General features: G+C 44.0%; 1 protein-coding gene across 1 annotated transcript in view; it reads left to right on the top strand.

Annotated features, from left to right (window-relative positions):
- The window catches only part of LOC120508047 (c-Maf inducing protein), a 129,805-nt gene that overhangs the window by 84,732 nt on the left and 17,309 nt on the right, over positions 1-27,764 (top strand). The window contains exons 4-10 of the mRNA XM_039721323.1: positions 10,471-10,632; positions 11,789-11,830; positions 14,433-14,495; positions 15,895-15,975; positions 19,111-19,214; positions 19,765-19,869; positions 20,621-20,974. Of these exons, the coding sequence (XP_039577257.1) occupies positions 10,471-10,632; positions 11,789-11,830; positions 14,433-14,495; positions 15,895-15,975; positions 19,111-19,214; positions 19,765-19,869; positions 20,621-20,974 (911 nt within the window). The remainder of the gene's footprint in view (positions 1-10,470; positions 10,633-11,788; positions 11,831-14,432; positions 14,496-15,894; positions 15,976-19,110; positions 19,215-19,764; positions 19,870-20,620; positions 20,975-27,764) is intronic.

The following is a 27,764-nucleotide window of genomic DNA, read 5'->3' as shown; positions in this document are numbered from 1 at the left end:
TCCTCCGCATTATTCCTGGGCTGACCTTATGACTAATTCTTTGCAATTCAGGATTTTGAGGTCACAGTGACCAAGAATTTCACCAAATTGCAACTTCTCATCTATAGCTGTCATAATATAGAGCTGCACCGAAATTATTCTCTTGTTCAGGTTTCTGGCTGCAGAAAAATCTGGTTTTAGGAGCTCTCTTGTGGAGACAGGACAAGACTGGTAGGCTTTCCCAGGAGTGTAATTATCCTCTTCACATGATGCATTGGGTGTGAAAACCTAACTCTGGGAGATGACACATGCTAAGTGCCTTGTTAAGCTGCTGCCATGGGGCCCAGTTCTGCATTCTGGATCTTCGAGAACTCTTGGTGTTAGAAGAACTCCGTGACCCTGAAGGAGCAAAGGGGTAAATCCTTTTGTGTTGTGTTTTAATTGGTGTTGTTTTAAATTTCTCTGTCATTTCTTGCACAGTTTTGTCCTTACATTATAGTATACATAATGTATTAGGGGATAATAAAACTGCTGCTAATACCAAAGAAAACTGTAAAGCAGTATATTGCAAGTGTCACAGCCTGTATCATCTGCCCTAGCTCTTGCTATAACCCTCATGTTCATCTTGTCTGTCACAGCTCCTTGTCTTTTTTTCCTAGAACACTGATGGTTTTAAAATTAGAAAACTATCCACAAACCAATAGATCCTTCATTCCCCTCTCTTCATTCAGAAGCCATTGCATTGCAGCTATTTCCCATCTCCTGGTCTCTGGTGCTCTTTACTGTCTTACTTAAGATGAGAATACTGGATTAGGTTGTGTGACCAGAGGAAAGATCCATCAAGGACAAGAGGGATGTTGTGAGTGATTCTGAACATGAGGTGGGCAGTGATTCTGGGAGCACCCCAGTGATCTCTGGTTCTCAGCAAGGTTGTGAGTCTTGGGATCAGAAAGCTGTGAGTCTTCGTTCAGTCTTGCACATCACACAGTACAAAGGAGAAGGAAAACAAGGGAATTGCAGAGATCCAGGGACATTTTGGTAGGCTGAACAGTTGCAGGAGGTTGGGGGGTTTGTGCTGATGTGGCACAATAAGATGCAATATAAAAACATGGAACAAAGTGATGGGGATGTTTCCAATGCAAATGCTGCTGTGAAATTGGGCATCTCCCTGTGAGCAACTGGAAAATTCAGTGCTTCAAAGCCCATAAAGAAATACCCTGCTTTTCTGAAGTCCCTTTTAAGATGCTTGCAAGCATCACATCAGCATCCAGTCCCTGCTCTCCCTAAGGCTCTGCAGCAGCTTTCTGACACAAACATGTTCCTTGAGCCGTGCACATCTCTCTTGCTGACGACATTGATGATGCAGGTGCACAAGAGAGAAGCCAATTTCAAAGCCATTTATGGTGTTGGGGAGCTAGAAAACCAGCAAAATAATACATTTGCCAAGGAGGAGAAAGTGAAACAGGTGGGTAAACGTCCATTTGGAAGGTTTTGCTGACTGGTGAGAGGGGAGGAGAGCAGAAAAAGCTGAGGGTGTCCACTGCCAGCAGTAGAGAGTAATAAAGAAAAGGGATGACGTGGCTTTTTAATCCATTTTGCATATCTGGGAAGAAATAATTGCTTTGTGTACTACTTGGTGCTACCTCAGCTTACTGGAATTTCCCAGAAAAATGAAAGGGGGATAGATTATCTTTCTGAGGCTATCTTTTGTTAGCGGTTACTACAATGTGTAGCTGCTTACTCCCAGTTGGAGGTGGTTTCTCAGGTGGCAGCTCTTCTGATCAGGCTTCTCACATGCCTGGAATTGCTGGCATGTGCTGTGCAGCCTTGCAGATGAGGCCACCAGGTCCTGTTTTCCCGTTGATCAGCAGCTCTCTCGTGCCTGAGTGGGATCTGAAGGGTGCAGTGCCAGGGCGGGGGGGCTCTGCACAGCAGGTATGCCTGGCTGTGCTCCATGGTGGCCTTGTGCACAGCTTTGTGCTTTGCCAGACCTGGTCAAAGTGCAGTGATGATAAGATTGTGCCTGCTCCTTTTTTTTTTCCTATACAGGATCTTTTCTCTGCAGTGGCCAAGTCATTTATTCCCACCACGGGCTGGAGCTGGTGGATGCCAAGGCTCCACAGACACAGCCATCATGTGTACAGCATAAAGGGCATGAACATAGAAGGAATTAGGAACCTGGATCAGTTCAGCTGGGTGTCAGAGGCATTTTATGATCTAGTCAGTAACTGTAGATCTCTGCACAGCAAAACACACAGCAAGGACCACACCTAGATGGTACTTATTGTCACAGTGCCTTGTGTCATCTGTGCTCTGTTTGCTGCATGCCACAATCCACAGTCGCACTGTCTGCTGTGCTTTAATTATTTAATACTACTTTTTTGTCCCTATGCACTCAATGCAGTTAGTCCACTGAAGGCTTCAGAAAGTGTGAAGTGTGTATGGTACACATATTCCTGCTTTTTTCTAGTAGTCTTTTTTTTTTTTTTTAAATTTGAATCTGACATTATTTTTCTGACTCCGGGTCGTGCTGCAGATACAGGAGCAGATCAGACTCCCACCTCTCTGGAAACTGTGGGTTTTCCCAGAACACTGAGATCCTGATGTACAGACAGTGTGGGGCATTTGCTGCTCTGGAGAAAAGGGCCAAAGCTGCTGCAGGGAGCACTGAGGTCCACAAGAGGAGGAGGCAGTTGTGTCTGAACATGTTTGAAACCTTCCCTCTGCTAGTGAGTCAGAGGCTGCTCAAGTCCTGTAGCTCAGGCAGGGTGTCTGACTCCTGCCCTGTTGTGTGAGGCCAGCAAACTCTCTATGAGTTTTTCTCACTCGTTCTGCAGAAGATATTTAAGTAACTCAGGAGGGTTTGTAAACTTCCTTCTCCCTAGCCTGCAGTTAGGGCAGACCTTTCCTGTGTGTCTGGGACAATTGTGTTGATAAACTGTTTTGAAGTTTGTTCTCCTGCCCAAGATAAGGAGGAAAAAATGTGGTGTGAATTCTGTGTAGTAAAAAAAACCCAAAAAAAACCAAAACACCCAAATGCTCATGGGCAAGATATTTTAGAATATTTCTTCATTTGGGGAGATGTCACATGGAATTTTCAACCCAAGATACCAGCTTTGTCTGTACCAATGCTTTTTGCAAGCAGGGAGTGGCTTTTGCCTCTGCTGGAGTATCTGCAGTCATAGTGAAATTCCGCATAGCCAAAGCAACATTAAAAACAAACCCCAGCTTGGCTCTGGCACCAAAAATACGGAACAGCAGTTGCTGTGTGCAGGATGAAAGCTGATGTTTTGCCAACCTGAAGTGTAAAGCTGGTGCTGGAACTGGGGCCTGAAGAATGGGAACGTTTGCCAAAAGGAAATGGAAGCAGGGATGGAGGGTTTCGGGGAATGCATCAGCGTCGGCCATGCCAAAAAACGTCTCCCCTGTGGACAGGTCTGATTACAAGAGTAACCACATTAGCCCAGGCAAAGTGCAGCTGGAGCCACCGTTGACTTTTTGCGTTTTCTAGCTGGGTTTACAGCATCTGGATGCAGGAATGAGGTAGAGCTGGGTTTGGCTCAACCAGCTGTGTTCTGCATCTTACAGAGACTCAAGGGCTGTGCAGGGGTTCGAGGGAACACAAGGCACCAGCAGAAACAAAGCCCAGTTTCTTTGCTTGGTAGTGGGGAGGTCAAGGATGCCAAAGATGACCTCTTCCCTCCCTGCTTAGGGAGGCTAGAAGGAAGCCACAATTTTTGAGTTGCTTTCAGTTTTTAGAGAAACACACACACTGCATTTGCATGCAGGTTCGTCTTCAGTGAAGCTCATGAATTTAATGGTTTCATTTTTCTTCCTTTTGCTAAAATATCCTTCCTGTTCCATCCTCTCATCCCCTGTTGTTACTGAGGGATATCTTTGCAGCAGTGTTGAGCATATCAGAGAGCAGAAACCCAGAAGGATGGGCAGTCAGTTGACAGCTGTGTGCAAAGGAGAAGGAGATATATATATATATACATATATATGTAGATAAGGTCTATAACATGCTTTGGGAGCAAGTTCTTCTGTGCATTAGTGTCACAGCTGCCCAGTGTCATGCTGAGAGGTGACTGAGGAGCCTGCCCTGTCACCCCCCTTTGTCCCACATCCACTTTGCACTTCTCTTGGTTCAGGCAGGAATGCATTTTGTCTCTGTTCCATGCTTTTAAAATTGTGTTTATTTCAGCATTCTTTTCCTTTGCAGTGGTACTGTCCCAGTGGTACCTGAGCAAAGGACAAACGCTGTGCCTGGGGGAAGTGTCTGTGTGGTTGTTCCAGCTCGTGCATCAGTAACAGCTGAACCCACGTCACCGCCTGCTGAACCCACTGAACTCTGGCAGCTCTGGGACGGTGCTGACCTGAGCCTTGGGAGGGTTCTGCCAGCTCTGGAACACTGCTGACCTGAGCCTTGGGAGGGTTCTGCCAGCTCTGGAACAGTGCTGACCTGAGCCTTGAGGGGTTCTGCCAGCTCTGGAACACTGCTGACCTGAGCCTTGAGGGGTTCTGGCAGCTCTGGAACAGTGCTGACCTGAGCCTTGGGGGTTCTGGCAGCTCTGGAACACTGCTGACCTGAGCCTTGAGGGGTTCTGGCAGCTCTGGAACAGTGCTGACCTGAGCCTTGAGGGGTTCTGGCAGCTCTGGAACACTGCTGACCTGAGCCTTGGGGGTTCTGGCAGCTCTGGAACAGTGCTGACCTGAGCCTTGGGAGGGTTCTTGCCTGCCTTAGTGAGATCTGGAGCAAGGTGGCAGACACTGGTGGAAAAAGCCAGGTGAATCAGACTGAAAAAGGTGGTGGCCAGAGATGGTGAGATGGGAAAGCACAGCAGCAGGGTATCAACATTCAAGTTGCTGCAGGCACAGTGCCTGCCAGTGGTGTTTGTCCTTGGGGTACCAGGATCCAGCAATTGCCTTGGAGGTCTGAGGGTCAGAACACCTCAGTTCTGCTCTGTTCCTGGCTTGCCATATGACATCAAGGAAATCACCTTGGTTTTCTTGCTCTTTCTCTCCTTCCTGCTTTTAATCATCGAGACTGTGAGCTGCTCAGGGCAGAGAATGTCACTGGGTGTATTTAGTCAGGCCACAGATTCACAGGTGCCAGTTTCAGTGTAATAAATAATGGTGATTTTACCAGGATCCTTTTTATCCGAGTTGGCGAAAAACAGTGTTATTTAGACCTTAACTGGATGAGAATCAGAAGAGCTTATCCTGTAATATTTCCCTCCATTTCTCTGGCCCGTGGCAAGGAATTTATGGGAAAGTGAGCCTCGACCAAGGCAATTGCATTCAGAGAAGCAACTGAAGCAGAGAACTTGATGCACTTCAGCATTTTGCACCAGGTGGAATGAAATATGCAAAAAAAGCTGTGACCTGAAAACATGGTGGAGAGCAAAAGTTTGCTGCTGCTGTTCCACAGCATATCTCTGCTGCTGTTTTAGAGAGCAGCACATTAGTCTTTCTGTACAGAACTTACAGAAGGTCAGGAAGAGTTTGATTACTGGAGCATGAGCAGTTTGAAGTCCCTGATTTAGAAAAGTTTCCATAATCTCATCCCAGCCCAGCCCTTTGGCTAGATTGGGACTTTCTATAGACTTAGTCTTTTCAGGTAAGTATCTTTTTTTTTTTTTTTCATATTGGTAAATGTTGCAGGGAGGAACATAGTTCCAAAAGCTTTCAGTGGATCCAGCTGGTGATTTAAGTCCATCTCTGACTAGCAGGGAAAATTCTGTAAGCAGCAAGTTAACCTTACAAATCTTTCAGAATACCGTGAAGTGATACCTGCTAATATTAAAAGCAGAATATAGGTGTGGCTGACTTTTAGGATGCCATGTCCTCTTTGTTTTCATGAAGATAATGAATTAAAGGTCAAAATGCTAGCAGGTGATGCTGTAGAATACATGGTGCACCTGGCCTTTGTAGAACAGGCCAACATGTGTGTTGGACATGGCCAGCAACTCTTCCTGTTCCTTGTTACGCAGCGTTTGAACAAAATGTTCTGCTGCAGTGGAGAAAACCTTTCCAGAGTCTTCTCTCAGTGTTGTTTTTATCTCTGCAGATTTGCATCTAGCAAGGGGCACCTCCATTTTACATAAGCACTGTCAACATCAAGTGTAACACTAGCCCGTGTCATCCGTCCCCGCAATGAGCTGGGGGGACCTTTGTGCGGGAGCCTGACCTTTTCCCTCTTGCTGGAGCTGCTCTCGTTGCTCAGCAAGAAATAAACAATTGCTGGCACCCACAGCCCTCCAGGGCAGCACCCGTTCCTGCAGGAGCTGCAGCCTGTCCCGTCCCTGCAGGAGCTGCAGCCTGTCCTGTTCCTGCAGGAGCTCCATCCTGTCCCATCCCTGCAGGAGCTCCATCCTGTCCCATCCCTGCAGGAGCTGCAGCCTGTCCTGTTCCTGCAGGAGCTGCAGCCTGTCCCATTCCTGCAGGAGCTGCAGCCTGTCCCATTCCTCCAGAAATCCCAGCCTGTCCCATCCCTGCAGGAGCCTCCCTGCTAAAGACTCAAGCAATCCTTTTCATGCTGCATGTGGTAAATGGGGAAGAGAGGTAGAATTTAGCAGGCTCTTCAGCATTAGGGATGACCATTAATTTTCTTTATATAATGAAATAGTATTTGCTGATGGGAAGACAGGTACCTGAGAGTACAGAATGTTCTCTCACAGTAGCAAAGCAAGGATGAAATTTTGTCATCAAAAAGGCTAACTTCATTTTTCCCTTTTTGGATCAGGTGTGGTGGCTGCTTTAAGATGTTCCTAACATGAAAGGTCTTGCTAGGGCTGAACAAGGCAAATGTTCCATGCTGGCTGATTTGTGCATTAGAGTCCATTTTTCTTAGCCGTTGACTACATCAGTATTATCATTTTTGTCCAAGAAAGTGGTGTATGAGCAAGGGCTACAAGATGAGGCTATTATAGGATAGAAAAATATACGAAGATCTTACTTGAAAAAAGCTGAAAGTTTCCTAGGCTCTCTTGAACTTTCTGTTCACAGCAGTGTTCAAAGGCTTTTGAGCACTGATGGTAAAAATGACTGCTTATAGATTTTTGTCACATTTCCTAGCTTAATAACTCTAGAAAAGTAATTTTTCATATGTGGACTTCAGTTCTTTCCTCCTGTGAAAGAGGATTGAGACTTAGGTCTTGGAGTTTCTGCAAGACTTAATTAATTAGAGTGATTTGGGAATGAAGTGTGCCCTGTCATGTCACTTACTCTCCTCATTCTGCTTATTCTGGGTACTTAATAAATTCAGTGGTTTTGCATTTAAAGTCAGCATGGCGAGATTTTGAAGTGACACTGGCTGTGTGGCTCTGGCTGGTCAGTAACTAGGAGGGTCAAATTCCAAGCTGGCATATCTTATTTTCACTCACATAAATTTTCACAGGAGCTTTCAGTGAAATCCCCCTAGAAACTGGATTCCTACCCTGGTATTTTTCTTGTTCAGGCTATTAATGATAAACGTTGTATGAACTTTTTCAGCAGCTTGAAGGCATCTTTTGCACCTACATCCAGGGGGAGTGAACTCCTGGGCTGACATTCTTGTTCTCCATGTGAGGCTTTACCAGGCAGCTTTGTTTTTCAGCTGGGGAGTGATTGTTGCTCCCTGCTCTGGAGCCGGCACAGGTAGAATGGAGCAGATGGCTCAGTGTTTTTAAGTGCTTGCTGAGACACAGCAAATTGCTTCTGTAACCCACTGATAGGTTTCAGCCTTTAATTGGGGCTTTCAGCAAGGCGCTCAACAGTGAAAAGCATTCTGCTGAGAAAAACAGCACTGTAACCATGGCCAAAGGTTCAGGACAGCAGAGTTCAACCCTCTTGGGGATGGCTCCTCTCTTTATTTATTTATTTTCTGCTGCTTTCCCACCATCATTCAAGACTCCTGTAATGCTGTTTGCAGGCTGCAGCTCAGTCAGTCAGTGCCACTCAGTCCTTTGTGCTGGAAACATGCAGGACACACTGATAAATTTGGATTCTGTGCTTGCAGCAGGCTCGGTGTGTCTGCAAAGGTGGCTGTTCCCTGATGCTCCCTTTGAGTCCCTGCCTGCCCTGCAGGAGCTTTGCATGGTCTTCCCTGCATGGCAGCAGGTAAAGCTCCTGCTGTCTTCCCTCTGATGTACGTTACCATCATCAGAATTCTGACTTTTAATGGACGTCTCTAAAAGGGAAAGAAAAACTCCCTTCCTCCTCCCTGACTCCAAGCAAGACTGGATTTGACAGCAAAAGAAGGATATTTGTGGTGGAGTTGTCTGAGCAGCGTCCTGTTGGGCAAGAGTTCCCTTCAGCAGCTTCCCCTTAGGCTGAAGGAGCTGCTCTGAAAATGAGCTGTAACTCACCAAAAAGGGGCAGCCCAGAGAGGCAGGGATGCAATAACCCAGTGGTCTAACTCTCATCCTCCCACTGTCCCCACATTTTGTCAGCTTCTAATTCTGCTTTGGCTTCTTCACAGTACAGGGCCAAGGAATAGGTTTCAGCATTGGAAATTGTATCTCTTGAGGCAGCTTGGTTTAGTGTCCTCCATTAATCAGAAAGTTGTTGTTTCCAGTTTAAAAGCTGTCTAAATAGTCAGAAAGGAATTACTTCCAGTTAAAAAACCATCTGGTTGACTTAAATTTAGTGCTGGAGTGGGTTTAACAAAAAGACCCTAAATAAAGGCACTACCTGAATGAGAGAAATTAAATTCTATGATTGAAGTTTCCTAAAGAGTCCAAGAAATCTGTGATGTCGAAGTCGTGCTGCTTGCTTAAAGTCCCTGTTGATTCTCTGTCCCAAGGAGCTCAGAAGAACAAAGACTTTTGTGCAGTTTTGAAATCCCAGCTACATTTGGTAATGTCTGCAGCATGTTTTTATGTTCCTTTAGCTTTTCAGTGGCTTAAAATGCACTGGAAGTGTGAACTAGACTGCCAGTGTGCTTTTGTACTTGGCATGAATTTAATTAAAAAGATAATTGGATTGCTTTATCAGTCTTGACATGTCAGCCTAGTGCCACTCTCCTCTCCCCCCTCTAACAATGCTGCCAAGCCCAGTGCATATGAAATCCGCATTTTTCTGCATTGTTCTCTTCTCTTGTGTTTCAGGTGGGGTTCAGAGGTGACTGTTTGCTGCTGAGCAGTAGCTCTGCTCCAGGGTGGGAAGGAAGTGGCTGATAAGCAGAGAGCCAGCGTGGTCAGGTGGTTCCTGCAGGGGCTGCCCTGGGCCAGCGCGGGGGAAATGCCAGGAGCCGCAAAGCTCCGAAGGCAAACAAAGCCCACAGGCCCTTTGCAGAGTCCCTGCCTGTGTTACACTCATGTACAGCCCAAAACGTGCAGCTGCAGTCTGCAAGCTGCACAAAATGGGCAGTTCATGTCATTTTCGTGGAAATGCTGCCGAGGAATGTAAGATCTATTTTCAGTGCAAAACTGATTTTTCATGTGAGTGTCATGAACCTGAGCATGTGTCCAGACTTCCCAACATCCCTTTTTGCAGAGGACCAGGCTCGTGCAGAGAGGGGAGTGTGGACTAAACACAAGTGGGGGTCCTGGCAGTTGCTGTCCCTCAGTGCAGAGCTCCTTCCCTGCCTCTGGCACTGCCTCCACGCTCTTCAGAGCCCCTCCTGCCTCTCCTGTGCCCCTCATGTTGTTTTCAGATGTGATGTTTGAACACTCATCATCATTTCCTTGAGCTTGTAGAGTGCCACCAAACCACCTCTGGGAATTTGGGTGGGTGGGTTTTCTCTAAAGATTGCTTTTGATAATATGAAGCAGCTTCTGTTCCAGTAGTTTGTGGTCACATGGCTGCTGAGGAGTAAGAGTTGTCCTCTGCTGATCCAGCTGGTCTGTGGATGGGGCAGTTGATGAAATAGCTTGGACGTGGTCAGGGGCATGCAGGGAATTGGGGCAGAAGGGGTTAGGCAATCAGGCATGCTGTCCTTGAGAGTGGAAATGCTGTTGTGTGGAAGATTTGGATACTCATAAGTTGGCTTCTGTTACAGCTGGAGGGTGACATCATGACTTTTCAGGCTCCTTCAAGGCAGAAGATAGTCTATGAGATTTTGTTTTGCTTTGGTGAAATTGGAATGAATTCTGAATATGAATTCATATTCAGAATAAAGGATCTCTAAGAGTGATGTTTTGATGGCCTCTCTCTCTCCTTCCTTGCTTAATGAGTCTCTTGAAAAGAACTTAAGATTTAGAGACAGCTCAATAGCAAGTACCTGTTGTTAGCCTGAGGAAGGTGTTTGCAAGAGGAGATGATGAAAAGAAAGATGCTCTGGAGTTAAAAAACTCATTTTGAAAAGAAAAGAATCGTGCTTTCTCATTGTTTCCACGGAAGAAACTGGTTTAGACATAAAAGGTTTTCTTGTCCATCTAAATGTTTCAAGTACAGTGTTTCAGCCACTAGAAAAGGCAAAACTGGGCATACAAAGCAGCCCCCTTGGGCAATAGGAAGCACAGGAGGTTTATGGTGGTGTCAGTGTGGCCCTTTTCACGTGTCTTGCAGAAGAAGATTTACAAGTACAAGAAGGTGCTGAGTAACCCCAGCCGCTGGGAAGTGGTGCTGAAGGAGATCCGGACGCTGGTGGACATGGCGCTGACGTCCCCGCTGCAGGACGACTCCATCCACCAGGCACCCCTGGAGATCGTCTCCAAGCTGCTCTCAGAGGTACCTCAGCAGGGCTCCTGTCTCTCTCAGATGAGAGACAAACAGTTAAAAGTTTGGGGGTGGGTTTTATTTTAACTCGGGCTGTCAAAATTCTGCCTGCGAGTCTGCTCGTGACTTCTGCTCACTTGAGTGGAGTTTGCACTTGCTGGGGAGAAGGAAAATTTGACCCATCTTGCGTAGATTTCTAGAAAAAAAAACAAGCCCTATTTATCTTGTGTTTGTTGGTTTGGTTTTTTTGGTTGGTTGGTTTTTGTTTCTTTGGTTTTTTTAATTATCTACGGTAAATTTAGGTGGGTTTAACTCATGTAACTTAAGTCAGTGGTTAAGCTCCCTTTGACTCCTATTCCATTGGCTTTGCTTCCATGACCAGTAAGTTTTGTGCCAATATATATACACACACACCAATCAATTATTTGTGTAGCTATTTTATTTTTACTAAATCTGGTAAAGAAAAATGTTTTTCTTCAGAGTTATCTATCCTCCTGCTATAATATCTATTTCAAATATTTAACTTTTAATGGACAGGAAATGTAATGCCAAGCAGGCTTTTCTTGTCTTAGTTCTGATGTGATAGCAGAAGGATTTGATATAAACAAAAAAATCCACTATTATTTTTTCTTGCAATATTCAAAAATCTTAGCAACTCACACTGTTGTAACTTCTGGATGGATTATGCTGCTGAAAAAGCACAGAGCTAACTCTTCTGCAGAGGTGGTAGCATAGGTGACTTGCAGTCAATTTACTGGCTTTTCCTGATACCATGTTTAAAGAAAGAATTTTGGGAAAACTGACCACAAAAAATCCCCACCACAACAATCCTTTTAATAATTTTTGTAGACATACAGCTTGTCCTAAGAAAACATTTTGAAGAAGTGTGTTGTTGGCTTTACTTTCTCAGCTGATTGAGACTTCTGGCATCCTGGTGTTTGTGTGCTGAGCTGAAGGAGCAGTGAAGGCTTGCACCAGTCCTCAGCAGGCACTGTACCACCTCCTTTAGGAGAATGATTTTAATGCCATGGTTTTTATTCAGAAAACAAGCAACTGAGTCTTGAGCCTTTCTTCTTGTGTCTGGTGGTGGCTGAGGACTGTGTGTGCTGATGTACCAACTCAAGGGTGCTCTTCGTTCACTCATCTTTCTTCTATTCATCTCTTTCAGAACAACAACTTAACCACTCAAGACCATGAGAGCATTATTGTGGTGAGTATCTTTCTGTCAAAAGCTGAGGACAAATCTATATTGTTTGATAACAGTTCTCTTAGTGCCTGTCTCTGCCCCAGTGAAGTAGGGCAGATGTGAAAGCCTTTCCGCCAGTGCTGCTGAGCTTAGGCAGGAATGAAAACCATTTGTCTATTTTTTGTGTGGCTTTGTCATTTCTCTATTCTTGTTTCACAGATGAATTACAATAAAGCTTTCTCATCAGTCTGTGTGAGAGAGCACAGCATGCTGAGTGTTAACAGTCTCTCCAAAGGGCCTCCTTAGGAGGCAGCACAGCAATATCCATATCTGTATGTGTACTTTAAATAGTCAAACTCCATCATTTCCAGATGTGCCCTATAAAACCCTTAGGCTGAGTAGTTTCCTGAGGGTCTAATGCTACCATATACAGAATGTCTCCATTGCTGAGGGTATGTGAGCAAGGGATTGCTCTTCTGTCATTCTAGTTTAACTCCCTGCTAACTTATTTGTAAAAATATCCTCTTCAACTTTTTTCTTTTTTGTAGGTCACATTTATTTAGACATAGAAATAAGTGAATGGCAGCCCTGTTGCTTGTGAAACAAAGTATAAGATCTCAAGAGTTTATCAGAGAGGTGGAACTTGGTTCCTCATCACTGTGATTTAATTTAATTTTCTGGCAATTTCCAGGAGATTTTCACAGTAATCTAATCTAGAGCCTCACCACCACCTGATTGTATCACATCTCTGTGACTCTTTCTGCAAAATGACAAGGTGGCAGGTGGCTGCTAGTAGGTGTTAATTATGTTTAACTGCTGTTTAAGGTACCCTTTTAGCTGGAATCAGCCACTGAGAGAAGTTTCTGAAGTAGCATTTACTTTTCTTTGCTATAACTTTCGTTTACCTCCAGTGCCAAGGGTAGTTCAGGCACCCAGTCACAACTAGGGGAAGGATTTTTAAATAAAATATAGAGGTGGCCCTGCTGTGAGCAGGGAAGGTGAGCCAGGTGGGCTCCAAAGGTCCTTTCAGCCTGTGTTACTGCTCTGTTTTGGGTGATGGCTTCTTCAGCCCCAGTCCTGCCCTCGTGTAGGTTGTGGCCAAGCCATTAAGGAGCTGGCAGCTCCTGGGCATTCAGAGCTCTCTGCCATTACCCAGATAACCTGGGCTATTCCTGGAAAGAATTGCTAATACTGTGTGTTTATGTAGCATGTGGAAAGTACACAGTGCTTGGCCATGCAGATGGGACCAGCTTTCCTTCTCTGCATGGTGCTGGGGCAGATCAATATCCCAACCAATCCCTTCCTGCTCGGGACGGGGACACACGTGGCACAGCACGTGGCTGCTTCTGGCCATGGCACTGGTGAGGAAAACCCAGGAAAAGTTCCTGTCAGGCTGTCAGTCTTCCACCCTGACCACAGAGGCAGAGCCATAACCTGTGACTGTCTCTGTTGTTGATACCCTAAATAAACAATCCCAAAGATGGGTTCAGCAAAGACCTTGAGCTCAGGTGTAGGATGGGGAACAAAGATGTTCTGGCTCACTGGATGGGGTTATGTTCTCCTTCAGTGCCCTGTGGCTGGGCCACCACCAGAGGAGGAGTGAACACTTGCAGAAGGATGGCACATGCTAATGAGTGTCATAGTTCTGACATGTAACCAAACAGAGCTTTGCAGTTTCCTTGGGTTTCCTTGTTAAAATTCACACTGATCTTGACCTCTGTGAAAACACAGCTGCTGCAGGCAGACTCACAGGGCTGAGTAAGGAGATGAGAGGGAGAGCAGAAACCAAAGCGAAGCCTCAGTAAAGCCCCAGGTGCCATCCAGATAATATATCTGGTGTTCAGTTGCTTAATACAAAATGTCCTGGCTGCTGTGTTTAGTGTTTTACATTGAAATGGGTACTGGGAATCCCTGTAACTGAAGAGTGGAAAAGCCTGAAGGCACCACCACATAGAATATATTATTCTGGTACCATTTTCTAGTTTACAAAGTAACAGCAGCATAAGTTCATTACCCCCTCAGTGGCAGGTATGACCTCCAGTGTGTTTACCCAGCATAAGCACATTGGTTTGTGCAGCAACAAAGGAATGGTTGATCTCAGCTTTTACAAAGTTAGATGCTTTATTTTTATAAATAGGGTCTTCCCAGGTAAGAGCAGTGCTAGGCTGCTTTTAGTGAGCTCTTTCTCACAAAAAAAAAAAAAGAGCCTGAACTCCTTCACAAAAAGGATATGTGTGTGTGGTGGTGATGAGTTTTTTCTTTTAGGGAAATGTTCTAACTGAAACAGTGAGCCAGATTCATCCTTGCTTTATTACATCCTAAAGCAAAAAGGTCTGCTCCTGTTTCCATTTAAACCATTATAAATAGTGAACTCCTTTGCCTGTTTTACATATTTACACTGATGTAGTTAAAAGCAGAGTTTTTCTGAGGATTCATAGCAGAGGTGTGCTTGAGCTTACTTGTGAAATGAACACATGGTTCACCTTTAATTTCTCTATTGAAACTTTTGTCCTTTTCTAAAAGTGAGCTTTTATGCACCCAAGGAAAATACGTACCTGCAATATGCTTTTTCCAGTTGTTGCCTTGAAATTCAATTTTTCTCCTTTTTCTCCCTTTCTTTTTAAAGGCAATTGCACCTTTGCTGGAAAACAACCATCCTCCTCCTGACCTCTGTGAATTCTTCTGCAAGGTATCAGAAGAGCTTTGCTTTCTGAAATCTCATAGTTGTCTGTGACTGTAGCTCTTTGAGTGGGGGGGTTGTTTTTTTTCTGTAGCTTCTTACCTCCTGCCCAGATTGAGTTCAGCTTTTGGTCAGCAAGCAATGATACTGGCATGGTGAACAGCAGCATTATGATAAATACCATCATATGCTTAGTATATCAGAGTGTTTTGTCCTGATACTGTGTGAGAGTTAAAATTTTGAGACTCCCACACCTCAGTCTGGGTACAAGAGGTGTCCTACTGCATGCTGTGTTTGGTTAATGCAGAAATCACTGCAGCCACTGTGTTCAGGTGTGTGTAACTCAGCCCTTGTCGTATTTTGTCATTGGGTAATGGCAGTGGGAAGATCATAAGGACTCATCTTCTCTAGAAAATCCAGGCTTGTGCTGCATTTTGTGTCATTTATCCATAAACTTGGATTGCAGACCTTGTGGATGTAAAAATACTGCTGTTCCTTGAGACCTGTTTGTGTTTCAGTTTTGAGTCTGGTTAAATTTGCTTGCTGATGTCTGGATATGCATTTGTCAAACATCCTGGATGCTGCTTGTAATTCCCATCCAGAGTTATTCATCAGCTGCTTCTTCCTACAGAAACTGAGTCAAGTTACAGAAACTCCTCTGACTTGCATTTTTATAAGCACTCTTAGGTCATCAGTAGCCTCAGACTTGATGCATTTTTATTCCTGATTTGGGATATTTTGATCCTTTGATCTTTCTCAGAAATGGGCACCAGTTGTCTGTAAATGTGTGCAGTGGGATGTGTATAATTGAAGGAAAGGAAACAGGTTATGGACTTCCCAGAACAGAAGTGGACAGGATAATGAGAAGGAGAATTTATCTTCAAAATTGACCCTGTCTTGAGCAGGAGGTTGGACCAGATGACTTTCAGAGGTCTTTCCCAACCTAAATTACTCTGACTGATACATTATGATTATATATTTCATCCTGTGATGGGAGAATGGGTTATTGGTACCTTCCAAGACCCACCACAGGTTTTTAGGCAGGATCCCAGAGCAAGGAGGTTTGTGGCATTACACTGCCTGTGGGATCATATCTTCCTGTCCCCAGCCCCTTTCCTTTTAAAACTGTTGTAGTAAGACCCCAAAATGGGTACATAGCAGTGAGTTTTGGGAAGAATGGGGGACAGGGAAGGGAACTTGCAGTCTGTGAGCTCCCATGGGAATCTTCTACTAGATGCCACCAAATCCATAGGAGTGAGCAGTGTTACGAGTGCCTTAATCTCAGGAAAGATTAATTTAGCCCTTGGATCTTGATAACCTTGGGGTAATCCGTGCATGGGGTGTGGAGCCAGGGGACACCCATCTCCAGGATCCCTGCAGCTCACAAGGTGACCTGTTGCTCTTCCAGCACTGCCGAGAGCGCCCGCGGTCCATGGTGGTGATCGAGGTGTTCACCCCCGTGGTGCAGAGGATCCTCAAACACAACATGGTGAGTGCTCGTGCCACGGGGGCTCCAGCAGCTTGGGGAGGTTTTACTGCCCCTCCTTTTGTGATCAGCAGCTGCTCTGTTGCCTGTCATGCCTGTTGTATCCAAATCTGCCCCTCAAAGTGTGAATGCTGCATGTAATTTTGTGTTGTTTCATCAGAGCAGAGCTAATAAGCTTTCAGTGGGATCCTCAAAAGCATCTAAGCAGAGCCATGTTTTGAGGGATGTTTCTTTTGGCAGCAGTGCCAGCATATGCAGCTCCAGCTCTTTCCCACCTGGCCCTTGGCTCCTAATTTACTCCCTGCATGCCATCCTTGCAGTTAAAACACTTTAAAATCAAATGAATAACAAAAGCAAAATGGGGACTTTGTTCGTTTTGAGCTGGGCCCTCAACACTTTTTCTGTAAGACACTACCAGCCCTCTTGGTTTCCATTTTTCTTTAGGCCATGTCCAGTGAGTTCTTATCTCAGTTTCCTGAATATTGTTATGCTTTTCTACTGAAGTCTTACTTCACAACGCAGTGGCAAAGAATAACAAATAAATAAAAGAAAATATTTTAGGCAGTTGATTTGGCTGTGATCTCAAGGATTAACCTCTGTAACTTCATAATCAACTTCTTTTCACTAACATATAATTTTAGAGACCATCCGTTGTCATGCTGTGATTAGCATGAGCCCAGTAGAAAACAGTTCATATTTCTTACTTTTCCAATCTTATTATTTATCTCCCTGAGTTTACAGAACTAGGTAGAAAGCCCAAGATGGCAAAAAGGTCATATTCCTGGCTCTATGCCAGTACTATGCAGACATGTAAACATTTTTGAATATTCTGTAGTGTTCAGTGAAATATTCTGTAAATGTTATTCTTGGATCCCAGACTGATTTTTTTAAAGCATCCAGAGCTCTTGAGGGGTCTCAAATAAAATCTAAATGCATAGTGTAATGCTTGTATTTGGTTAGCTTCAGAGAATTGGGTATATTTACCATACTTAACATTTGCAGATTGAAAATCAACATGTCTGTACCGCAGTGTGTAGTTGGAGAATTTATGGTGTCAGGTATTAATTGGAGTGGATTTGGGCACTTTACCACCCTCTGGGGACTTCTGTACTGAATAGTGCTTTAGAGAATGTGTGTGTGTGTGCACATAAATAAAGTTACTCTTTAGGGGGACACTAAACTTCATCACCTCAGGAGGCCCCGTGCAGTCCTTGGGGCAGGAGACTGAGCTGCCTCTTCCCACCTTTGCCTCCAACTTGTTCTGGCGCCTTTGAAAATTCCCAACAAGTTTTGTTCCACAGATTTCTACCTATAAAACCGGGAAAGAGTGTCTCGTTTATCTCTGATTTTAACACCTCAAAAGAACCAGGATAGGTTTTTGTCTTGGTGGTAATACTGGTTACATGCAGGAGTGGAGGCTGTTGTGTGCTGAGTTATTTAAGGAGTGCTCAGCAACCTCTCAGACCTTTGGGTTTTAGCTGTTTGTAAACTCAGCCCAAATATTTGAATATAAACTCTTCTTTCTTTATTTCTTTTTATTTTTTTTTTTGAGCAGCCAGTATTGGTGGTGTGTATTGTTCTGTGCTTGGTATGTGATAGGGCATTATATTAAATTTAGGGAGATATTTATTTTACAGAGGTCAGCAATGTCATCCTCTTTATGATCTCTTGAACTTTGATTCCAGCTTAGTTAGGACGCCTAGACAGGCTGAAAACTTGAATAAGCAAATTGGAATTGCAAAAGCTGTCTTGCAAGGCATGCTCATTAAATTAATCAAATGTTCTATGAAGCACACATGGTCTCCTGGATCAAGTGTGTTTGCAGCTGCCAGAAGGAGCTGTTAAAAGTTTAATGATGTTAATTGTAATGATGTGGAATTGTCCACAGTCCCTTTGCTGGGTGAAGTTACCAGGCAGCCATTCAGTACCAGCAGTGACATTTAGGGCTTGAAGGAGACATTGTGCAGCCTAAGCTTGTTTTCAAGTTTTTGGTCATTTTCTCTGGCTGTAAAACTTACCAGGTATTAATACAGGTTGTGCTACAGAAGTGCCTGAAACCAAAATGAGTTAACAGAAAGTTTCAGTGCTCTGGGATTTATCATTCCTTTTACAGACCACCACTAGTTCATTACCATTTGTGGCATTTCTTTAACATTTCAGTTGCCATGTATTTTTTCCAGGATAACTTCCACAGGCAGCTGCTGGAGGAATAGCTGGGAGTGCTAGTTTGTCCTCAGTGGACCTTGTTCCCCACTTGGAAATTCAGCTCTGTAGTTCTGCAACACCTGTCTAATAAGGTTACACCTGTGTAAATGTGAGGAAATGTGCTGTGGAATAACACTCACCAGACAGCAGAATTTACTCCTTTCGCATCTAAAAATAGCAGGTGAAATGAGGAGATGCAGGATTTCAGTTAGCAGGTGCCTCTCTGACTGCAGGATTTAAAGAAAGTGACTTGAGCTCACCTGTCAAATTCACAGCATAGCTGGAGTAAAATCCGTGGAGAAAAAGCTGATCTCTGGTTTTGTACTTGATTGCATATTGATAGCATGTCAAAATTATTTTCTCTAAAACCAGGGTAGATACTCGTGCCAAACATGGAAATATAATATTTTTTTTTCAATTTTATTTCTAAAAACTCAGGAGTGGAAGCAAAAGCGCCAAACAAAAAATGTATTTAAAAATAAAAATATTAAGTGAAGGGTAGAGCTCGTGCCAAACATGGAAATATAATATTTTTTGAGTTTTATTTCCGAAAATCTGCGGTTAGGAGTGGAAGCAAAAATGCCAAACAAAAAATGTATTTCAAAATAAAAATATTAAGTGAAAAGTGCAAAACAAATGTAAGTATAGGTGGGATTTTTTTTGTTTTTTTAGTTGTTTCGTTATACAGAATATATAATGAAATACTTTAATACTTATAATACTTTGTTTTCAAAGTGTGTATAAAGGAGAGATTGGAAATGCTGTCATTATTAGTGGGGAGAACATTACTTCAGTGTGCAGTGGTGCTCTTCTCTTGAAGCTTGTCAGCATAATAGCAGTGTGAATTCAGTTGTGTTTGAGCTGGTTTCCTTTGAAAACCCAGAGTTTTGATGTGCATTCACCATTTTCACCGAGTCTCTCCTTCTTGGACAGGATTTTGGGAAGTGCCCTCGGTTGCGGCTCTTTACTCAGGAGTACATTCTGTCTTTGAATGAGCTGAATGCTGGAATGGAGGTGGTGAAGAAGTTTATTCACAGGTTAGTTACATTTCATTTATGGTGTATTTCCAATCCTGTGTCCATGCTTTGGTGTGTTACTTCTCCCAGCCCTGCTTTACTGGCTGTTAACAGTGGCTGGTGCTTTTTGGTACTGGCAAACAGCAAATTAATCAAGCACCTCAGGCAGTGTTGCCAAAGTCTCTTTTTCAAAATGCTAGTTCTCAGGTAAGTCTGGGATTTTCTAATTCCTCACTGTAAGCTAATGGACTTTGCTCTGTGTATGTTCTTCATATACATTTAGGCTCAAAGCCTCTGCAGAATGATTCAAATTAACTTTCAAGCTCATGCTCACTCAAGTGTGAGATTTTGGGAGGACTTTAGGGATACCACATCAATTAAATTGATTATTCAGCTTACCCTTGTTCATAAGTAGGGCCACTGGATTTACAGGGTTAAAATATCTCTCTGTTATGGCCCTTCTGAAGATCCCCCAAGGATGCCTATCCAGGTCTGTCACCTCGTTCTGTCTGACTGGTTTTGCCCACAGAAACCTTCTCGCAATGAGATCATCTTGTTTTTTGTTTTCCAGCATGCATGGTCCAACAGGACAATGCCCACATCCCAGGGTCCTGCCAAATCTTGTAGCTGTCTGCTTAGCTGCCATTTATTCCTGTTATGAGGAATTCATCAACAGGTCAGTATGAATTCCCACGTGTTCTTCACAACCAAGCTCATTGTGAGATGGGTGTGCTAGAAAACCTAAGAGAAGCTGAACCTTCCTTCCCTGACACTCAGCAAGGGAATGAGGAAGGGCAGGGGTGAGACCTTGAAGAAGGGGTTGTGTGTAAATCCCTGTGTATCTGCAGCTTTGAACCTGAGCTGGTTTCACAGCGCTGTCTCCGTTATTGTGGAAAATCTGATTCCTCACTCGCCGCGGTTCTTGACACACGAGCCAGTTTCCAGTAGACACTGAGGGTTCCCCTCTGCTATGTTTCCTGTTTGTTTATATGCCTATCTGACTTTCCTCATGGTAGAGCACGGACAGGAGCTGCTCAATGTCCAACACAAATTCCAGACACGAGGGCTGCAGACAAATGTCTGGGCATGTACTATAGCCAGATACATACTTGGGCATGGATTCTGTTACAGCTTTGCACAACTTGGACAGGAAAGTTCACCTTTAGACTAAACTGGTCTGTCAATTACAGTAATGAAAAGCTCAAGTCTTTGTCAGATAGGGGCTGCAGAGCAGTCCTCTTGGAGCCTTTTAATGTTTTTAATTGATTTTGGTAATCCGATTGCACAGAGGAAAGCCATTCGGTGGGCTGGGGTGAAGTGCAGTGGGAAATTGCAAAAAATCCTGGTTTCTCAGTGTTGCACTCTCTCTCCTGCTCTCTGCTGGTATGTCTGTCTACTGAAATGATTTGTTTCTTTCTGAAATTCAGTCGGGACAACTCACCAAGCCTGAAGGAAATTCGGAATGGCTGCCAGCAGCAGTGTGACCGAAAGCCCAACCTCCCCCTCCGCCTTCTTCACACGAGTCCCGACCTGGTCTCTCAGGAGGCCACCTTGACTGAATCCCGTCTCAAACCAGTTATTGTCACTTCCAACGAGATCCACGTGGAGGTGGAGCGCAACAACACGGCCAACCAGAAGATGACAGCCGGCGTTGGCAACGACAGCGAGCCCAACCTCATCGACTGCCTGATGGTCAGCCCCACCTGCAGCACCATGAGCATCGAGCTGAGTGCCCAGGCAGACAGGATCCTGGGCTGCTACGTGGAGATCCTCAAGATGCTGTGAGTAATTGCTTTGAGCAGCCTTTAGAAGAATGTCATCTTGACAATGGTGGGGGGGCTTTTCCCACAGGCCTGTTGTCTTCAACATCTGTGGCGAGCCAGCACGTGGTTATAAATCTTAACTCCAGCTCTGGAGAGTCCAGCCTTTGAAAGAGGCATCTGGCACTGCCAAGATGTTCTAAAAATAGCAATAGGAAGATGAAAATGGAAAGCTTATTTGTACATTGAGCCTCAGGCATTTTACAGAAGACGGGAGGTTGGTGCCAGTGGTTTCTGTTTTTGTTCTTGCCCACCAAAAATAAATTAGAAAAACCCATTTGTCTCCTCCAGGGCTCTTGGGATTGCCTGAGACAGAGCTAGAAAAGGCAGGTCTGTGGTAGGTTCAGTGCTTGTGCATTGACAGCCAGCACCACTGCCCTGAGGTTAGCAGGAGTTGGGTACTGCCATTGTTTTTCACTTAGATATTCTCCCTTCTGGTGCCGTAGAAGTTTTATGACCTATTCAGATTTGCTTGTATTAGAGTGGAGTCTCTGTCCAGTTGCTTTGGTACAGTGGATTAACCAAATCCAGTGGATTTGGTACTGCAAACTGTATTAACCCCCAGGTGTTCAAATAGTCTTTGCCACAAAATGGTGGCAAGGTGATTCCTGGCAGGCAAATCTGAATATCTTAAACAGGAATATAAAGGAAAATGTTGTTCAGGAAAAGCTTGGTTTTCTCCGTATAAATAAATGAAAAGGAATAACAGAAAAGGTGGACTGCAGAATGGGAGCTTGTAAGAGAAGTGAAATAAAACATCTTTGTTGACTTTGACAGCTAGCTCTGATACTGAATTGCAGTATGCTTTGTGGCAAACTGTTAAACTTCTACTTAATTATTTTTAAACAGTGTAAGGCCTAAAGAAGTCATAGTTGAACTTTCTAGAATCCAAGACGTGGGTGAAATCTGGACTGTGCTGTAAACCATGAGCATGTGCCTACACTGCAGACAAATGCACATCTGGGGGTACACTCCCAAGGAATAAAATGAAGTCAAACTGCTGTGATGGAGGATTTTGTGAAGGTTTTTGTCCCACATTTTCATTTTTTTCCAAAATGCATGGTACAAATTTGCAGCATCACTTTTCCACTCACTACACAGCTGACTTGCAGTTGCTTAAGCACTCATTCAAAACTGGAGAGAGGACAAGTGCATACCAGATACTGTTCCCATTAGATTCTTGAGCAGGAAGTTGCTGTGAAGGCTAATTTTGTATTTTTTTTCCCCGTGGCCCAGGTTATTCTGCCTTTAAGAATGATTGCATTAAGAAAAGCACAGCATCTGAGTTTGCTTCATCTGGGGGCTTTTGAGTCTCCACGCACCCAGGTGCTGCATTGAACACGTCGTGTATTTATTCCTGTCCCCTTGACTCTCCCTGTTTTCCATAAACACTGAGCACTCTCCCAGTCCTGATGCTGGTTTGGATGCTGACTCACTAAGCATTGACGGTTTTGGTTTCATCATGCAGCTGACACACACTTATAAACAAATTCACAAACGGGCGTGTTCTTCCTCACAGTCTCTCCACTTTTAAACATCTGATATCCCAGGTCCCAATTCCCATTTAATTTGCTATGCAAAGAGCTCATTTCACTCCATACCTTAAAATAATCTCTTTTTTTGATGCATTTCCTGTCTTTTTAAAAATCAAGTTGTTCAACAGCAGCAATGAAAACGGGAATATGTTACTGTTAGAGGTGTTGTAGGTGTGGAGCAGCTTTAGGCCCTTTTTCTGCTTGTACAGGAGGAGTTCTGAAAGGTGAAACCCACAGGATGTGCACAGTGAGGGACCAGTGATAGCACAGAACTGGTGCAACTCTCCTCAGAGTGCCCTGCCAGAGCCCACACCCTGCTTGGGAAATCACAACCTCTCAGACTATAGGGTAGCTTCTAAAGCAGAGCTCTGGCTGTGGCTCCACTTGTTTGAGTTCCCCTCCATTCCTGTTGATCCCTTGGTTTTTTTGGGTGCTTGAAAGCAGTAATGCAGAATCTGCTTGCTCCTCATTCTGCCTCACTGGAAGGTCTTAGATAAGTCACTTTTAAGTGCCTTGTTTTCCTTATTTGTAAAACATAGGTAAAGATTTTCAATGTTGGGGTTTTTTTTTAAATGCTGAAGCGAGTGATGGAAAAGCATTTTAGAAGGACTTGTAGTTATTACCAAAAATACAAGATACTGCTGTTGTGATGCTGATTACTTTCATGCTCTAACCCTTCCTGAACAAAGGGTTTCTGTTGCATGAAATACTATTACTGTACTTTGAAAATCTGAGAATATGAAGACAGGGAGTTGAAGAACATGCCAGTAGGAAGAAAACATTAATTATAAAACAACTGTTATCCAGGAGCCCAGCTCTCAGCGGGCATTCAGTAAAATAATGTTCTTATTAGTAACAATGGTAAGCCAAACATAAATAAGTTGCTTAGCATTGAGTTTGATTGTTCTTTTAGGTGTCTGACTCAGTATCATCATCAAAACAAGAGAGTCACCAGCGATGATATCTTTTTTACATAATTAACTTAGGGCAGCGGGGAGTAATTTATTTAGGCAAATGTTAATTATTGGAAGTCTAGCAAATAAGAATTCTCAACAGTAGCTTCAATAGAGGACATTTTATTGTTTGCCTGATTCTTACACAGTGCTTACTTTTTGGGGAAAACCCTCACTTCTAATATTGATGAAGATGTTATTTAACAATCACTGTAATACTTCACTTTTTGCACAGAAAGCTAAAAGGGCAGTTTAGAAAGTTCTCTTACAGCACCTAGAACATCTTTGACCCTTTTTCTAATGTAGTTGAGTAACAAAACACAACTATTGCATACTAAAGGAAAATAGAAAATGATGATTTTGAAGATGCTGGCAGATGACCCAAAGTCTGGGCAGATTTTAAGGGAGACACAGTCTCTAGGGTAACATAGTATTTTGGTCCTGCACTCAAAAGTGGATCAAACTTCTGTGTCAATATTCTGTAACTCATTCTGGACCCTGGTAGTGTTACTGACACCAGCCAGTGCCTCCTGAATGCTACAAGTCTTAAACTGGTGCATAGAAAATGCACTAAATTAACTGAAAAATTTCTGTTCATCATATTAAATCAGAGGCTTTGAGAACGGCTCAGCATTGCCCAGCTCCTATTTGCATGTTAATGTTTCCGTGCATTTGGGAATGTCTTGCACAGCCAGACTTGTGCTTGAACAGGACAGCCATGGTTAAAGAAATGCAGTAGAAGGGGCCGTGTGTCCTCTCCTTGGGCTGGAGAACTTCAAAGTTTTCTTTCACCTGAAGGATCCCTCTGGTTGCATGGGGTGGGGAGACACTTAAACTGTCTGCAGTGAAATCTAGGTCAACTGGTTGTGAGAACAGACCCCTCTTGGGGAAGCTCTGTTGGTGTTGTATCATAAACTGTTGCCCTTTGTCTGTGTTATTTTTTGTTTCCATGGCTGCCTGTAGTGGCAAGGGTCTGTCCAGATGTCCAGACACTCGTACCCCTCTCTGGGGCCAGTGTCACAACCTGCTTTGGGCAACCTTGTGTTGCTGTTTCCTGATGCTTCCGTGCCAACTGTGAGCAGTGGAGCCCATTTCTGTTCTCAGCAGTCAGGGCACAACCTTTTGAGGGTCTTTCAATGGTGCTAAATTTTCTTTTTTTGAAAAAGCCAAACAAGCCCATCTCAAAAGAAAGCTGAGCATGAAAAGGCACCTCACTGTTTTGCAGATAGCAGGTTTGTGCCTTGTATTGACAAGGGCTCTGATGAGGCTTTTTCTCAGCCTGAGCTAAACCTGATGTCATACAATTCAGGGAATTGAACCTAGAGCCAGGGAAAGAAGGGATCAGGTACATGTCTGGGGTATGGTCATATTATTATCTGACAACAGAGGTTACCTTGTCAGCCTGCTCAGTCTGGAGAACAAGCTGCTTCCAAGTAGTTGCTCTTGTCTCTTCATTACCCCCAAACCCCAAGGACTTGGGAATTGCAGTGTCTCAGAGATGAGAGCCACAGCTTTCCAAACACGAGCACCCACTGGAGCTTCCCCTGGCTGCTCTGCATTCCCCAATAGGTCAGTGGCATGCTCTGAATATCCCAAGTGGATTATCCTATGTCATGTTTATCGAGGTTGCCCTGGGCTGCTCGTGTGTTTTGGATTGTTTGTGCCGCACATGACACGCGGGCAGGTTTTCATTTTGGTGAAAGGTGATCCCGGGGAAGGAAAATGTATTATGTTGGCAGGCCAAGAGCGATGATGGCCCAGAGGCAAAGTCACTGCAGTCGGGGATTATTTAATTAATTTGGTTGTTCTGTGCCTGACCAGTCCCCTGGGACAGTTTGAGGCTGAGGGAGGCTGTGTGCAGTGGCAGGTGATGGCTCGGGTCTGTCACTGCCTCTGGGAGCCCACGGGTCAGGCTGCTCACCTAGAACTGCAAATCCTGCAAAAATCAGAGCCAGGGAGCCCTTCTCCCCCTTTTATCAGGCCAGTGGTGGGATTTGAGCTGTGTGATGAGTGTTGAGCCCAGCGCCCTTGGAAGAGCTGGGAAGGGAGCTTGTCCCAGGCTGTCCCAGGATCTCCCTGTGGCTCTGTGCTCCCTCCTTCTCCTGGCTCTTTGTCTGGCTCATTGCACTGGTGGTTCACTGCAGCCAGAACTAATCCATCTCCCTTTCTTTCCCTGCTTCAAACACTTGTCTTGTGTTGGAGTTCTGAATGGACTCAAAAAAAAGAAAAAGGAAAAAAAAGAAAAAAGCAACTGTCTGAAATGAAAGAAGAGTGCAGATGAGATGAGCACAGACAGAAGGAAAATGTTTTTGAAAAGGGAATAGGTGGGAGGAGGAGAAACACTATAGGCTTTTAATAAGTAGTTTAGTTTTATTCTTGTGCTGTGTTTGTTTCATGTTTCCTAGCTCACATTGAAGGGATTACAGGCTGTGCAGATTTTATGTTCAGGTCCCACTCATGCGACCAAATTTTATATATTTCAATAGGAGATGGTTTCCTTTTTTTCCTTCCTTCTCCTCCTGGGGAAGCAGACTGATTTCTTTTCACTGCCCTGCTCCCCAGCTTTGAGAAAAGCCAATGTTACTGTCCCATTCTGTCTGCAGTTTCATTCCAAAACAACTTTTTTCTTACTCTTGCAATTTCCTTTGAAGCTCAGCCATGAAAAATTGATTGGTTCATATTATTAGTAATCACAACTCTCCAGATTGCTCAAGAAGGAACTTCAGTGGTGTAACACTTAGCCTGAGATGTCACAGGAGCTAAGCCTCAAAGTGGCTTTCAGCTGTTAACCTTCTGTTGGAAAAGATTTGTAGGTGCTGTATCTCATGTGATATGAAGCACCTTTAACACCTCTGGATTTTCTAACTCAGCTTTTTGACTTCTGAGTCTCCCCTGCTCAAAAAATCTGCTTTTAGCACTGTTTGTATCTGCCAATAAAAATGTGTTGTTTTTAGAATGGAATCAGCTAGGAATTTCTAAAGGGTGTGCATATTTCAGTAAAACAAAATGTCTGGACTATGTTCTCACACCTGACAAACGTAGTGAGACCTGTGGCACTTCTCAGGGCTGCAGCTACAGAAAGGTTACATCAGCTCTCTCCTACAGAGACCTGGTATTTTAACAAGAGACTTCCAGCTGAACCTGAACACAGGCCAGAGTTCTGTGTCACCGACCCATTCAATGTGTCTGTGGGTCAGAGACAATGAATAATCTTGTAGATAGCTTTAATTAATCAAAGCTTTGTTGAAAGAACCCAGAAGCTCATATTAGAGATGCTGTGTCAGAGGTTTCCTTGCATTATTTCAGTTTATGTGACAAGCCCCATCCTCAGGTGTGTCATGATATTCACTTTACACTGACTAAATGGAAAAACAGCCCCTGTAATGGAGTCCTGCTTCATGTCTTGCTGTTCTGAGACATGAAACAGAGTTGATCATCTTCCTTATTTGTTCAGTGGCTAGGCAGGTGAGGGACTTTTTATCTCTGGAAAGAACCTTATGAATAGGTGATCACAAAGTGCCCTTGCTGCCACTGACTCACACTCACTTTAGGTTTGTGAGACACCCCTTGTCTCAGAGTTTGCCCTGGTTTAGACCTGAGAACAGAATTTTTCATGGAGGAAAAAGGTTCAGTGGCTTCTATCTGGCACAACTGGCAAGGGCACAAGGTTTCTTTTTTACATTACTGTAACTTCACATGTGCTCTTCTGGTTTTTAATGCACTAAAGCACTTTCAGGTCACAGTGGTCCTCATGGGTTGGTCGTTTGCATGACATAGCACACATTTGTGTAACCTGAACTCACACTGCTCTTGGGCAAGTGATCACTGCTTCCCTGGTTGATTTTTACATCACAATTCTTCATTCAGGTAAAACTTCTCTGCACGTTGCTTCTTAAGAGTACCCTGCTCACGCATTTAAATTTTCTTTTTCTGTGAACACATCTTTGTGGATTGTCCAGCATCATGTGTGTTACTAGTTTATGGACATTTCTGGTTTAGGTGGTTCAAAAAGATGGATGAGACTTTTGGAAATGCATCCATCTTCAATTTCTCTGAGCTAGAAGTTTCCCTTTGCAAAAGTGCATTCTTTTGGAACAGTTCCTGTGCATATGTTGTCTGTCTGTAATGCTATCAGCAGATACTGTCCATTTGAGAACATTACACTTCGTTCCTTCCCAAAGACACACCACACTTTTGTGCCAAGTTTCCAGTAAGCTGCAGCCAATACTCTGGTTTTTAACACTGAAATCCAAAAGGTAGCAG

The sequence above is a fragment of the Passer montanus genome, unplaced genomic scaffold, assembly GCF_014805655.1.
Source record: "Passer montanus isolate IOZ18808 unplaced genomic scaffold, ASM1480565v1 scaffold45, whole genome shotgun sequence".
NCBI lineage: Eukaryota > Metazoa > Chordata > Aves > Passeriformes > Passeridae > Passer > Passer montanus.
This window is presented reverse-complemented; position numbering and strand designations above follow the sequence as displayed.